This window comes from Geospiza fortis, unplaced genomic scaffold, assembly GCF_000277835.1.
Source record: "Geospiza fortis unplaced genomic scaffold, GeoFor_1.0 scaffold112, whole genome shotgun sequence".
Classification (NCBI taxonomy): Eukaryota; Metazoa; Chordata; class Aves; order Passeriformes; family Thraupidae; genus Geospiza; species Geospiza fortis.
The window spans coordinates 8799512-8815224 of record NW_005054298.1 but is presented as its reverse complement, the minus strand read 5'-3'; the positions used below and the strand labels follow the sequence as shown (position 1 = coordinate 8815224).

Sequence of the window (15713 nt, the reverse complement as noted above, 5' to 3'; positions counted from 1 at the left end):
CAGCTCATGAATGCTTACATCTGTCCCTTGTCTGGACACACCTGTAAGCCTGGAGCAGGTTTCCACACATTGTCAGACTTGACAACACCTTCTGAAGAATAACTCAGGATTGCTTGCTTCTGCTAAAGGGCTGTAACAGTATCAACTGTCTTACTTAGTAACTAGTTATTCAGTAACACTATCCAGTCTTACTACCAAAACTAACCAGCAAAGTCTGACTTTCAATTTCACATCCATTTTCTTGCTGATTCAAGACAGCTTTTTCCACTGTTTCAGTTTGCTAACTAAGTGCTTTGTTTACTTTAAATTGCACCAAAAAGCTGGGTAAGGAAACTCATTTGATACTCTCAAATCAGCAACTTTCTCAGCAGTGGTTTAGACACAGGAATGGAAGACTAAAACAAACCACCTCACTCAGTGCATCCAGTTCCTTATAGTCTTGTAATAAACACCTGGAGGAAAATAAAACAAACTTCATGCCATCAGCACGCTAGACTAAACATTGCAGCATCTCCATTAAGTGCTGCTGTTCTGTCTTAATAAACAAACAAAAAATCCCTCCCCAAACCCAAAACCAAACACCACCACCCTCGCCCCAAAGAAAACAACTACTGGATTCCAAAGCAAACAGGAAGAAAGTTTCATGTTTTGTCAATGCCCAAATATTCTTTGGGAAACACAGTGGTACAGCTCTGTAACCTCCAGCACCTCTCCTCTTTCATCTCATCATTTTATTGATGGTCATTAAGTAGAGACCAGTACTCATTATCTTATCCAGTAAGTGGAGAGGATGTATTTTACCCAAAGAAACCTTTAAATGGCAAACTGATTTCATAAAAGCCATCTATTGCCAGGAGGATTAGAGGGTCCTCCACTTCCTATATACTCTCCACAAGTGATGGTTTTTGTGGGCATGCTCCATGCAGAGAAGAACAAAGCGCTGATATTTACATTGCCATCAACTTAAAACTGATGTTAAAGAAGATCCCTGAAATGCCTGTATCCCTTTATATGTATTCTTCAGATTATCTCATCCACTGTCCTGCCCAAGAGGCTGAATGTAATTACACAGGAGCTAAGATTCTGCAAGGTCTGGTTTCAAACTAGAAAATGCCAATACTGAAGCTTTTCATTACACTTGCTGCAAGTGGTTACAGCTCACAGAAGACTGTGCAGACTGTCTGCAGCAGGAGAGTCAAAAACAGGACAAGATGCAGTTCACTGCTCACAATTCAGCTGAATAAGCCTCTGCAAAAACTTCCCAAAGAATTTCCCAATAATAAGATATTAATGTAGTAACAGGTAATGTAAAATTTCTATGTACAAACTGCACAGCATAAATTGAATCTAGAGAGAAGCAGCTGTAGCACATCAAAGAGCAAAACAAACAGCTGACAACACTAATGCCCAAGCTAACTTGGGAGGCCATAAAAAGGGCTTTAGGATCTTGCACATCTGTAAAGGAAAATATTATTCTGGAAATTAGTGATCAAGATTATTAAAAGAGTTATAAAATTTTAATCCACATTTGAAATTGCAACTACTTCAAAGGCAGCCTTCAGAAACCACCTAAGAAGCTTTATTAATTATCTTACTACTGTAAGTCTTCTGACAAGTGTGGAAGAGTATTTGTTTAGGAGACAGGAAGCAGAATTTAAAAGCCACTTGATACTGAATGACGTTCCAGGCAGTTGGATGGCTTGAATCAATCACTCCCAACTGCAGAAATGCTCAGTTCACATCACATGAAACTGAATCACACAGATATTCACACCTTTTTATTTTATATTCAGCCCAGCACAGATCCCTCCTCTAGTCTTATATCAAGAACTGCCAATGCTTTAAGATGAGCCTTACATATTATTGTGACATTAACTTGCTGACAACCACAGAATCCTTATGCTTTTCAGATTCTCTACTGTTACCCTAGGGAACTAAAATTGTTTCCACACACACTGTTTTCAAACTGCAGAGAGGAAACACAAATAGCCAGTGATAGTTCCTGCAAGGCACAAGCAGAGCTCAGCACCTCTCCAGCACAGCATTTCTGAGTTTTTAATTACACAGCAGTGCTAAGTCACAGCCATCATGCGTAGGACATGTGCTGATGCTGGGCATGACAACACCATTTCATCCTCTCTCAGTCAACAAAAAAATCACTGTAGTTGTGCAATCTTATGACAAGCATATGCCTAGAATAATAGCACTCACTCTGCAGCTACCACTCAGTTCCTTTTAGAGGATTATAACTTGTTATTTATGGGCATTAATGTCATCTAGACACAGTTTTTAAGTCTCTCTCAGGAAGTGTTAAAAATGCTAAAAACGTTGCCGTGGTAGCAGACATATTATATTTAGTAAATGAACTCTGAAGTATTCTGTTGCATTAGTTTAGCATTCCACTATATTTATAATACTCAATTTTGTTTTTGAAGGAAACCATCAGCATCCAGAGTACAGATAACAGCAGGAGAACAAAGAGCTCACACTCAACTGAGGATCCTTCAGGGAGTTCTGAGTGTTGACATAGTCAGTTCAAGGTGTTGTTATGAGCACTTCTTTTCTATGTGGAAAGCAGAGCATTAATAACAGTATGAAGTTTCTTATTTCTTTTGTCTGAGTTCCAGAGTTACCTATGCCAAAAGAACTTCTATATTAAAAGACACACATTGTATACAAATGAATAAAAATACAGACCTAACTCACACTTGCAAAGTATCTGCTTTTGTTCCTTAAACAGTAACAATACAACATATTTTGTTCAGAATTATTTTATTTGGATTATAGCAATTAGTATCACTGTTCAGTAGGCCAAATCCAGGCAGAGAGCACAGAATCAACTGCACAAGGCAACAACATGGACTAGTAGTTTAGCATACAAACCATTTCACTGCATTATCAAGTTGAAATATCTTTCAACCATGCATAAAAAAATCTATGCTTAAGTCTTTCAGAGCTCCAGGTAATATTAGATTCCTAAATATACAAAAAATACATTTAACTAATAATAATCTTAGTGAATCAGACTTATAAAATTACAATTTTATTCTTCACAACATAGAAAAAAATACAAAAATGACTGTATAAGTTTTCACCCAAGTTTCACTGACATATACATCAAAATATATGATTTGATGTATACTCATGAAAATTTTAAGCTGAAAGATAAGTTTTAAAATGACACTGCAGATTGGTCCACACAAATGCCAACCTTCATAATGATAAGAAAAAAACCCTCTGATAAAAACATCACATTGTGAAAAAATTACAATTTACCTGCACTGTAACCTGCATTCTTACTGTAATTTACAAATATGAACACTTCTACAATTCCAGTTGTAAACTACACACTGGTGAAAACCTTGGTCTTTTGGAGGGTAGTGACTAACTCAGAGCTGGCATGGTAGAACAGAAAGTGCTGTCCACTGAACCAGTGCACACAATAGAGAGCACCAAAGCAGGGGGGGCCTGCTGGTTTGGAGAGGCTGAGAGAGAACATGCAAGCCAAGTAAACAGTCTGTGGGGAAAATAAACCCCTCTGCACTTGTGACACAGTACCAATCAAAGCTTCCATTATAGAGCTCACAGAAACCACAATTTCAGTGACAGATGAGGGGAAACTTCTTCTCTTCTGAGGAGAAGAAACCTCACATGTGTCAGCAAAATCAGTATTAGGGAACAACCCAAACAGTTTTAGGGCATCACACTACAGCTCTCTCTCAAGATCATCTTCCAGTGATTACCATGGAAGTTAAACTTGAAAAAGCACTGCAACATAAAGCACTGAGTTTTGTACATAGTAACTGCACATTCAGACTTCAGAATATAATTTATCAATCAGCTTTGCTGGTAAGAATTCTTACAGATAAAGCAACTACTTTTTCTTTTGAAAGGAAAAGTAACTCCATTTTCTTTTAAAAGGCCATAGTTTATTTGCATTTTTGTCATAAACTGACACTTTCAATTAAAGTAAATATTCCATATTAAAGCCTATTCAGCAAAGGTGTTGGTTGTAGAAGTTTTCTCCCTACTGGCAGCTTGTTCTGCTCTTCCATGTTGCCAGTGCTATCTGTTGTAGATCTGTACTGTATCTTTCTCATCAACAGAGCCTGGAGCTTGTTTCATGCAGGAATATTACACAGCCATTTTTTATCTCCAAATTGGACCAACAAATTTGAAACCAAATCCTTTACTTGGGCACAGAAATCAAATTAAGAAAAGTTCAGGAGCTGAGCATTGACAATATCCAGTAACCTAAGTACATCAGGAAATCAGATCTTTTAGATGACATCCTTCAGAAATATTGATATTAACTTCTTTAACAGCAAGTATAAGCAAAAGGAGATTTTTGTTCAGAGGTGGAAGTTCACACTTTCAAACAATGACTTCAGAATAATGTAACATTTCTCAGATCCCTACAACAAAGCACATAACCTAATACAGAAATTAATGGAACTGTTGCATCTTTGAATCCAAAACCATTTTGAGGTTGTATATGGCCATAGTAATAGAATCACAGAATTGTTTTGGTTGGAAAAGACCTCTAAGATTGAGTCCAACCATCATCCTAACACTGCAAAATCCCAGTAAACCACGTCCTTATGCACCAATCTTCAGGTATTTTAAATACCTTCAAGGATGGTGACTCTATCATGTGCCTGGGCAGCTTGTTCCAATGCTTGACAATCCATTCCATGAAGAAATTTTCCCTAATATCCCATCTAGACCTTCCTTGGCACAACAAGAGGCACTATGCTCTAGTCCTATTGCTTGTAACTTGGGAGAAAAGACCAACACCCAACTTGCTACAACGTCCTGTGTTTTAAAATCCAGTCAATAATTGGCTCCAAAATGTTGAAAATAGAAGCAAAGATTATTATTGTCTCCTGTCCCTTCTCTGCGTACAATAATCCTGTTTGTGTTGAACAGGAAAGGCTCTATACAGTCAGAGATAGGGAAATTCAGTCTTTTTGATGGAGCCAAAGAAAATTATTGAAAAATGACAAGTTTGTTTTTTTTTTTTTAATATTGCTCTGACAAGCACAAATCTGAATAACTGTATATAACAACTGTATATGATAACTGTAAATCCAGCTCTTCCCAACTGCTAGAACAGAGAGCCTGTGTCCTCAGTACTTCCCAGCTGTGTTCAGGAAGAGCTGGGATGTGTCAAACACAACCAGGCCATGTGCAGGGGAGGTGCTGGCAGGCCCAGCACGAGGCAGCACTGCAGGCAGCACGGGAGGGGTCACACCTCATCTGTGCACTGAATCATGACCAGAGGGAAGCCAGAGAGGCCACATGGTCTTGTCTAGTGACTCTGACTGGATGCAGACAGGACTACTTGGACATCAATTCTTAACAGAGCAAAGCCATAACCTACATTTCCTTTTGTCTCTGCTTGGATATCCATTCATTTCCCTTCTCCTTCTGTTCCCTTCATTCCCCACCCCGTCACTCCCAGTCAGAAGTTTCTTCTAGGCTTGGGCACGGCTCACACAGCACTAATGCTCTCTGCCTCACCACAAGCCTTTCTCAGCTCTTTCATTTTCCTTTTACCTTCCCAAGGAAAGGTAAAGCCTGAGAACCAGAGAAAGCACCTAGAAGAATATAACCTCTTGTGGTCTTCCACTCTTTCAAAAGAGCAGATGAGGGTGGCTTGTCCTGAATGCAAAGGCATCATGTAACACGTGAGAATTTGCTCTGCAAGGAGCAGATTATGACTTTGCTACACTTCAGAACCTGAGTGCCTGGAACTGCCCGCTTGGATGTGCCAGAGTGATGACCTCAGTCACTTGAGAAAAGCCAGGCTAAGGAACAAGGCCCCCAAACACAGTAGACCAAGCAGACCTCAGCACTGAAAGAGGAGTATCACAGACAATGACTAGAGATGATAATTTATAGTAAAAAAGGGAGAACTGCACCTGTTTCTGGGTGAACTACCACCTCATATTGTTTAGATTCATTACTGATACCACTAAAGTATTACAGTTAGTATTTTCTTTTTTTTTTAATATGTAAAAAAGTATTCAGGGATGCAGTACTTGGGGTAGTTTTAATGTTTTTGATAGGAATTACAGCCTCTGAATTAATATTAGCATTTGAGTGATCAGCTTAAACAAGATCATCAGAGAGCACACTCTGGTCAGACACTGTTTAAATTCCTACAGAACCACATTCCCCTCATTTTCCGTAACTGGTTTCTTGTTCTTGTTCCCATCACCTTTAAATACACAACCTACCTTTCTAAATTCAAATACTTTGCCCAGATTACATTCTCCACTGAAGTCTCTGACATTATCCTGAAGTATTCCAGAGCATATTGTTTGCTTTCACAGCAATACATACAGTTTCTGGCATGCAGTCAAGCACTTAAAAAAAGAGGTATCAGTAATATAATCCCAATTCAGGCATTTAGTGGGTACAACTTCATCACTCATACTGCAACCTTCAGGCATTTAGTAATAAATGAAAACCATTTAGCACATCATTTAAGGAAAAGGTTAACTGCCAAGCCATATAATGTTTAAGTTTTCTGAAGCACTGCAAGCTGAAAATTATTTCAATGTTTGACATCCTGGAATTTCACTGAAATCAGGTTTATTAGTTATTCTTGCTAAATTACTGGTCTTTTACCTCTGACTTATCTTGGTATACTCTTTACAAATGTGCTGGGTATTGAAAAACTGCAGCATTTTGATGTTTGAAAAGTTCTGAAAAAGAGTTGGAATTACTCCGGCTTCTTATGTTCTTCAGTGTGGGAGAGTACCTTCCGCCTCTGATGCAGCATGTGGAAATAGAGCTGAGGGAAGACTGAGGAGAAAACACACTCAAGTCAATAAAATGTCAAGAGAGGCCTGCAAGATGCACAGTCACATGGTCAAGGTCACCAATTCTCTATTAGAGGATGTGCTAATCCACTTTTTACTTAAGTTATCTCTTGCCTTTTACACTCTGAAGAGATGAACTGATACTGTTCTTAGGCTTGAGGTACTATTAACTTTTCTGCTAGAGCAATCACATTTTTAATAAAGTGCAAAATGCCATATTTAACTCTAAATGTGGAAGCAGATGGCAATTGCATACACAGAATACAAAGAAAACAGACTGCAGGGCAGAAGAAGTCCTTCAAGAGAAATTTCCAGATTTGATTTTTTTGGAATTCTAGTGTCACTTTTTCAGACTCTAAGGCATTTTATACACATCAGTGCCTCTTTCATCTCTCTCTATGCAGAGCTTTTTCTCTGTTTATTTCTAAAACTATGGTAAACAGTATGTTTGCAAAACAAGGAAGGAGGGTGTGGAAAACATACATATACAAACAGCAAAAGCTGAAATTTCCATGAGAAACCTTTGTGAACCATGTAAAAATTAAACAAGGTCATCAGCAGCCTAAATTGGTTACTCCTATGTATGTTAATCCCACAACTGTTTGCTTTTCCCAGTACAGCTGTTAATACTAAGAAACCTAATAAACTCATACTTACTTGGAATGTAAGAGATCATGACCAGGATCAGGAATGTATAGTAGTCAAATGAAAAATTGTACTTGTTAGGTAAACTAATGGAATACAAGCCAGACTGCCTGACGAAGGGTAATGCAGCATATATTGTGAGTAATTCACCTGAGACTCCCATTGGATACAATACTATAAACAAAGTGTACCTAGAATGGAACACAGAAAGAATTAAAAGTTATGCAGATTCTGACAAAATATTTGTTAAATGACATTACAGATATCCAAATTTTGAATTCTCCACTCAGTCTTTATTTTTCTTAGATCTTATTTGATTAGAGCATGGTAAGGTATGAACACTATTGCAATGTAAGTATTCACATCAGCAATCATTTGGAAATATTTAAAGATTTTATCTGACAATCTACAAATTATCTTAAAAGCTATTCTCCACACATACACACTTTGGTAATTTTATTTCTGAACTCTCTGGTAGAAATCATTTTACTACTTAAAACGGGGTCAAATATAGTTGATGTTAATCAATGAGCTTAAATATTATTTCAATGACAACCACTGCATTCAAGAATTACTGCTAAAGGTCAGTTTACTTACTGTCATCCCCTACTGTCACATATCAGTTTCTGACAAACAATTATTTTGAAAATGAGTTCAGACAAATGACTCTTTCAGCTTGCAATGCAATAGATTTCTGTAACCCAAAAATCTGCTGGAAAGAAGCTAGGCAGTCATGTTCACAAACAGGGCAATTACCTGAAGGCAGAATCTAATTTTTTGCACTGCAACTACTTTACAAGATAAATGTCCCTGTCAGATCAGTGCTTTAAGGCTGTAACTCTTACGATGCTACCAACCTGGCCCATTTGATGAGATAAGGGAGGTGGTTTAACAAGCTAAAGGTGTAAAAAGAGTAACGGATGATCTCGGTGATTGTCCAGGCCACTACAAACAAGAGGACACTGTCTTCACTTTGTACCTGTGAGAACGGAGAACAGGCTTTGTATGAGCTTGAGCATCACCAGTTACTCACCAGACCCTCACAGAAATCAATTTCTGTGGGTTACTTCACTGCATCATTTTAGAGAACAGACTCCAAGAATGAGCTTAAAAGCAACATTAGTAACAACAGTAAAAACCCCTTCTTATTGTGCTCTGTATTTTTCTAGTTGCTTAAGAATAGTTCTGCTTCATGATCAGGTAACTTCAGCTCTCATATTCTGAGCAAGGTAAATTGGTACAAAAAACCCTGAAACACTGAGTATAATTCTTAACTCTTCCCATTCCTATAAAGTACTTCTATTTCAGTCCTATGACTGTCTCCTAGTGCAGAAAGAATGGTCTAACACCTGATACTTGGTTTACACTTAATATTCCGATACTAGTTCATGGTGCTTCTGAGCAGAAGCACTGTTTTCCTTTTTCTGGTGAGAAACTGGGTGCTACTTTTGAGCAGCAGCAGAACAGCTAACACCAGATCTCAGGCTGGGAGGAAGAAGAAACATGCTCAGATTGTCTCACCTCAGGTAAGCCTGACAGACACCTGATTCACTGTTCCTCGCTCCATTTTCTGCTTATTGCAAGTAGCACAGTTCCTCTACTGTTACACTCAAGGCAGTATCACGTTTCACTGCTTTACACCTCTTGGAGCTCTTATGTCACTCACACATCAGTGAAGCAGCTGCAACTCCCTCCACATTTTAACCCTGAGATCAGCTCAGCTGGTCTGAGCATGGTGCTAAAATGCCAAGCTTGTGGGCTTGATCCCTGCATGGAATCATTTAGGAGCTGACTCAGTGATCCCTGCCGGTCCCTTTAAGCTCAAAACATTCTGTAATAAACTGCCTTAATCTGTGATATTTATAAGGTCAATCCTCAAAAGCGTGTACTTTAAAATGAAGAGGTATATTGATTAGACGATGAAGCATCATTATGAGGTTCAAGTTCCTGATGGATCTCAAGTATATGTGGGGTCACATACCCACAGAACAAACTCTTGAGGGAGCAGACATTATTTTAATTCAGCCTTCTCCCTCTCCTCTTCAACAGAAGTCCCAGCTGTATGAGCACCTTGAGCCCAAATTCAGTGGACAGTGGGAATGAAAAGAGCTCAACCACAGGGGCCCATATTTTCTCTTTTCCTCCAGCTCTTGAAGAAACGGAAGTCAGGAGATGTGGTTGGGGCACTCTATTCATCTTGGACAAAGTACAAAGCAAGAGGAAAAAAAAAGGATGAAGAATATATATACATGTCTATGTATATACACACACACACATATATATTTTTATATATATATATATATATATATGCATGTGTGTGTATATATGTGGACAATCAGAATATTTTTAATAGGAGGGGACTGATCACATACTTTTGGTCAAAAAGGGGAAATTTTTTCCAAGGGAATTACCCAGAAAAAGCTTTGTTACAGACTGCAAAACTCAGAAAAATTTATAGAGAAATCTTGAGCTATCCTGGAATGCAGAGCTGTTGGTAATCTGTATTGTGCTGTAAATCTATGTTCTGCAGCATGTAATATTTCAGGTCACTCTCACTGCATTTTGCAGCAAAAGCACCTTATTCTTTTTCCACATTCTGCTAATTTGTTTATATATTAATCTCCCTTACATCATAATAAAAGAGCAAAATCTGAAATTTATTTGGAGATTTTCAGAGAAGAGACCAAATCTATTCTTAGACATTGCTGCAGGATCCTAATCCTGTTTGAGGTCTGCTTTATAAGTTCTTAGTTCTCAACAGAGAAAAGTGAATAGATGCTGATGCTCCAAAGGAGGAACGTGCCTGACAAGCACTCCAGAGCTGCATCTTCTGGCCAACTCGGGAGTAGCAGCTTAGTGATGAGTTCACCTAAACCTGTGAGTCCCAGGCTTCAACCTGTGCTTTAAATCCCACTTCTTTCCCTAGCTATGGAAATGGGAAAAGTCAAAACCCAAGAGTTTGGAGCCTGAAGTAGCATCCAAGGATATGAGCAAGGACAAGAAATTGGGACACTACCAGTGAATCATACACATGGAAGTAGAAATTACAGCAGTTACAGTCCAGTTCTATCACATGACATCTCTAACACTGCCTCCAAGGTCTGGTCTCCCCCTCCACTTTGTATTATAAGTTATTAAAATAGTTCACACCATTATGAAACACACAACCCTGTTAGGTCACTTAAAGAATCACTGATTGTGCCTTCATAGCTTGTCTCCCTATCTAAGGAAAAACAATTTTTCACAAGCCTTACTCTTTCAGGCACTGCTAATGCTGCATTTGCATCATTCCTCCTCCAGGCTGAAGACAGGGCAAATACACAGTAGACCTTTAATGAACCACTAAGGCCAATGCTCCCTGAGAATTCAATTCCTCTTCCACTACTTTCTTCATGCCAGTCTTTCAAGGAAGTCTTAGACACAAGTCAAAACTTTATTTACACCTTATTCATCCAACTTTTTTAACAGGGGTCAATCAAACAACAGGCATAATTTCTGGCGTGTGTTTCAAGCCAACATACCATCAAGGAGGGTCCTGGATATATTTCAGCTTTTCTTAAATACTGTGAATAGCAAACAATGTTTGCTAAAATATAAAATAAACCACTGTCTTTTAAGATGCAAAGATGAGAACTGGGAGTTGACAAAATAAAGCCTGAGAGGTTTTTAATGTTCTCCTTAAGATTGGAAAGGGAAATTTCTCTACATTAAGAGTAACAGTTTGACAAATTTGCAGAAAATTTCAGCTAAACACATAATTAAGCAATCCAATGCAGAACAGCAAAACCAGCAGCACTATGCAAGTGTAATGATGGAAAATATTGGAACAGCATGTCTCTCTCCAAAGAGCTGGTTCTCTGGTGCAGTAATTAAAAAATAAAACATAAAATTCAGGGAAAAAAAAAAGGAAACTTCACAGTAGGCACAAGGGGCCTGACAGACTATTGTGTTGTATGGTATTGCTTAAATTTTACATAGATGTAAAGCAATGATGAGTCAGGTTTTTCAGCTGTACTCAGCCATTCAGACTTCTGACCCTTCCATCATGGACTTTTTACAACAACTTAGTCCTAAATATTCTAAGTTAAGATGTTCTTTCCTCTTTTAAGTGAGTATGCTTTACTACTGATTGAAGATATCAATTCCCCACTGCAGATATTGGAGTCCCAATTACCAATTCTACATGCTTTAAATGTTGTTTTCACAGCATCTCTTGCCTGTGTGTTCTACAAAAGTTCCTCTAAATATAAATTACACTTATTTGCAACCCATCAGTAACTGAGCCCAACGGGATAAGCAATAAATGCCTGCTGACAGCATTTTTAATTACCCATCAAAACTGGGTGCAGAATTATCTATCAGAATGGAACTCCACCAATGGAAGGCCTGCCATGATGTCACCAGATGATCTCACTGCTCACACAAATTCCAAAAGACATCTTTTGAGCTGAAGGGCACTTTCTGTTCTCCTATGCCTACATTCTCCCAGCCCTTCACACCAGGCTGTTTGTTCTCTGCCCTCCTTTGCATGGGAAACAGTAAAATTCACCGAGCTGGTTCCTTTCTGACATAATGGCCAGCACTGATGATATGCCAGGCCCTCATCCACAACACCAACAACTGCTCCCACAGTGCAGGTGAGGAGAATCTCAGTGTGCAGTGCTTTAACATTTGCCATGCTTTAACACTTATTGTGAATAACTTCATATTGAGTTTAACAACACAGCAGCACTGAAGTCCACAAAAAGCACAAACATGTTAGTGGCAAGAAGCATGCTTCAAATCACATCACATTTCTAGAGGTGTATCCTGACAGAAGGAGGGATGCAATACACATTTCTTCTTTTAGCTGTATTATATATGAAAACAGCCTGGAAAAGCAAGATACTGAACAAGTCTCATTCAAAAAGTTAAAGAAGAAAACTGCAGTTTATTTTACAAGAACCTCATCATGCAACTGCATCGCTTACAAGTTCCATAAAGCTGTGTGAGAATTTAATCCTGGCCTTCACCATGGAGCTCACTTGTGCAGACAGCCCTTTAGAGAAAGTAGAACACTTGTGACACTTGCAAAACGTCTCCCCATGTGAGCCTGCAGGCTCCCTGGCTGGGGCAAGGGGAGGGGTCAGAATACAGCCATTTATTTATTTGCTCTAAGTCACAGGTCAGAACTTCATCACAGGGTTCCTCATCCCACCTTCTAAGACATTAAAAAAGTAACACATAATACAGCCTCTTGCAAGACTTTAACCAGAAGACCACACAAGTGTGGGGAAAAAAATCTGCACGGAATATTGTTGAAAGAATCCTTGTTAAAAGTCAAATATTTGGCTATACTCATTGCTCCCATTTTGTCAATCTTCTCTGGTGAGAATGTGGGTATAAGCTTCAAAAAAACCTAACCCACAATCACATTACAGCTTTTTCTTTGACGTCTAACAGACAACACATGGAATAATTCTAATCATTCCAATCTGACCTTTAATGTTTGGGTTATTTCAAAACCAGGAGACAATTCATAAGAACAGATTATCACTGTTTTTTATGAAGCACCAGATATCCCAAAATCATATAGATAACAAGCAAAATTCCAAGAGTATTTATTTTAAAGTATTTTATACATACATATATATATAATCTAATGTCTTGAGATCATGGCTTTTTTTTTTTTGTTCAAAACCTAGTACTTATTTCTGGTGAGTTACCAGAGACCAGAGTACATTAATGTGCACCAACAGGGAAGTCCATTAGAAAATAGTTTTTATGTTTCTTGAGAAAAATAACATTCCTCCACTTTAAGTAGTATGAAAATAAAGCTTCACATGAACAAGCACCACAATGCCAGAAAGGACTGATAATTGCTAGGAACTACAGTGACTTATGTTACTCTACATGTGCATGGATGCTCTGACAGCAGGTTTGGAGGAAGGAAGAGTTTCCCTCAAGACTCTATAATAAGACAAGTTCCTTAAGACATTCTCCATTCAAGTCACAAATAATCTTATGCATAAAATGACTGTGACTTATTTCAGACACCCATGCTGACACTGGTATCAAGACTAATTTCTTTCTTTAATGAGAAGAAAACCAGTAAAATTAGTTGGCTAAAGTTACAGCAGAGATGCAGCATATTTGGGCTACTACAAGGATTCAGATGTCATGAGTCAGTCACCATAACCTGTACCAATTAAAGCATATCTAGATTTTAAAACAGTTGTCAGGAATAATCTTCAAGAAACAGGGCTTCCGAAAGATTCTAAAGAGATCTACCTAAAGTACAGCACTGTTTGGTGTGGTGAGCAGTGAGAAAAAACACTCAGCCACCAAAATTTACCTACATTTGAATATAAGAAAATTGAATGAAGGACAGAGGAAAGATTATCCTGGAGAGTGACAATGGAGAGCATGGAGGCAGTGCTGTGCACAAACAATTGAGGGGGAGTTTCAGATGCCACAGGAAGTGAACTGCATATGCAGGAGGGCAATGAGATTTTGCTTTTAATGATGGCACTAGTGAGATGAACACTAGAAGGCTGTACCAAATTCTGTGCTCTGTATTACACACTGGAAGTTGTTTGACTGTCAGTTAGGACTGCAGAATCTATCCAGGAGCCAGATGTCTCACAGGGACAGAATCAGACCTCGCTCTGTTTGACTGTCAACAAAAGATGACATCACATCTATTTTCATTTCTTTTGACCCACAGAAATTCATATGAACAATTTCCCATGGTGGGATACAAACAGAAGACATTTTAAGGACAATAAGACAGCAAACAACACTTGCTTTTCAGCATGGATCAATAGTTTTTCTATCAATTTGTATCTTGACTTACCTCTTTTACACTATGTGTTACTGCCCATGTCAGGAAAACCCTTGACATCACTTGGAAAGCAGTCAGAACAACAGAAGAGGGAACAATGCCTGGAAGATATTTTGCAATTAGTAAATATGCCTGATTAACAAAGTAGGAGGTAGGGCTGGGGAAATAAAACACAGCTAAACCAAAGTCCAGTCGTTTGAAATTTCTGGAAGGAAAGCATTTTTTTAAAATTTGAAAATCTGAAGTCAGTCCTTCAGTGTGTTTATACAGCATAATGCAGTGCAATCCCCTGACAAGGCTTTCTGCATCAAAATGCAAACAAATGTAATTGATCTTGTTGCAATCACAGCACATTCCTCAATACACAGAATAGCTCAATCAGATAATTTCAATCAAACACCTTCTGGGATACAGAATTTCAAATAATCCTGTTTGATTAAAATATCCAAGATACTCTTCATTACTGTGATTTAAAAAGTAAAGACCATAAATATGTTTTGCACTGTATACCCTAAAAAAAAAAGAGCCATCAAAAATTATAAGTATTTTTCAGAAACACTGATCTAGCCCATATTTCGATAGATGAAAAATCTGTAGGTCCTCCCTGGAAATAAAACTCAGAAAAAACCCCAAACCAGCCACCAAACAAAAAAAACCAACCCCACAACAAACAAACCCCAGGGAACAGCTGATGCACTGGCAGGTACAGAGGCAACTTGAAGATTTTCTCAAGGAAGCAGATATCACTGGTTCTTCCAGCAAGTTCCAACTGACCTGTCAGTAAAAGGACCCTACACAGCCAGGTTTGTCAGAGCAGGAATAGTTTTAGAATGCAAGATTACACAAAATTTCTAAACTTTGCATCCCAAAGTTTTATTTTCTTCTAATAGCTAAAGGATAAAGAGCAGGTATAGCTCCTAAGAGACAGTAAAAAGTGCTTGTAAAGCTAATGCAAACCACAAGCAACACAACAGCCTCAGAAATATGTAGGGACCAAAGAGAAAATGAAATGGGAAGAAAGAGTAAGAAAAGTCAAAAGCAAGTTTCAGTTGAATTATTTTCATTGATATGTTTTGGCTTCTTTGAGAGGGAAAAGGAAAATCCTACAGACATAGTTCTCTTCAGTTTTATCACATTGTCTTGGTCTCTGGGCTACATGTTACCTCCTCTCCAGGTACAGCTCTGCTTTTTTTAAATCTTTGCCATATGACAAAGTCCTGTTCTCAACCATGCTTCACAGAGACACTCCCCTATCAATCCTTGTGTTTTGAAGGACTTGCCTCACAGATGCTAACATTTCAGATTCTACTGAAAAGATGTGGAGAGAAAAGTTATGCTGATACACACAGCCATCTGTCACACACAAGCTTTTCTACTGACAGAGAATTACAGCTCTAGTTAGAGCAATTAGTTCA

General features: G+C 38.3%; 2 protein-coding genes across 2 annotated transcripts in view; both read right to left on the bottom strand.

Moving 5' to 3' along the window:
• The window catches only part of ADCY5 (adenylate cyclase 5), a 213845-nt gene extending 207547 nt beyond the window's left edge, over positions 1-6298 (bottom strand). Inside the window, exon 1 of the mRNA XM_014306405.2 lies at positions 6243-6298. Coding sequence (XP_014161880.1) covers positions 6243-6298 — 56 coding nt within the window. The remainder of the gene's footprint in view (positions 1-6242) is intronic.
• The window catches only part of HACD2 (3-hydroxyacyl-CoA dehydratase 2), a 16410-nt gene continuing 3452 nt past the window's right edge, over positions 2756-15713 (bottom strand). The window contains exons 4-7 of the mRNA XM_005415759.3: positions 14311-14399; positions 8333-8454; positions 7488-7666; positions 2756-6813 (exon numbers count right to left, since the gene is read on the bottom strand). Of these exons, the coding sequence (XP_005415816.2) occupies positions 6731-6813; positions 7488-7666; positions 8333-8454; positions 14311-14399 (473 nt within the window). The 3' untranslated portion in view covers positions 2756-6730. The remainder of the gene's footprint in view (positions 6814-7487; positions 7667-8332; positions 8455-14310; positions 14400-15713) is intronic.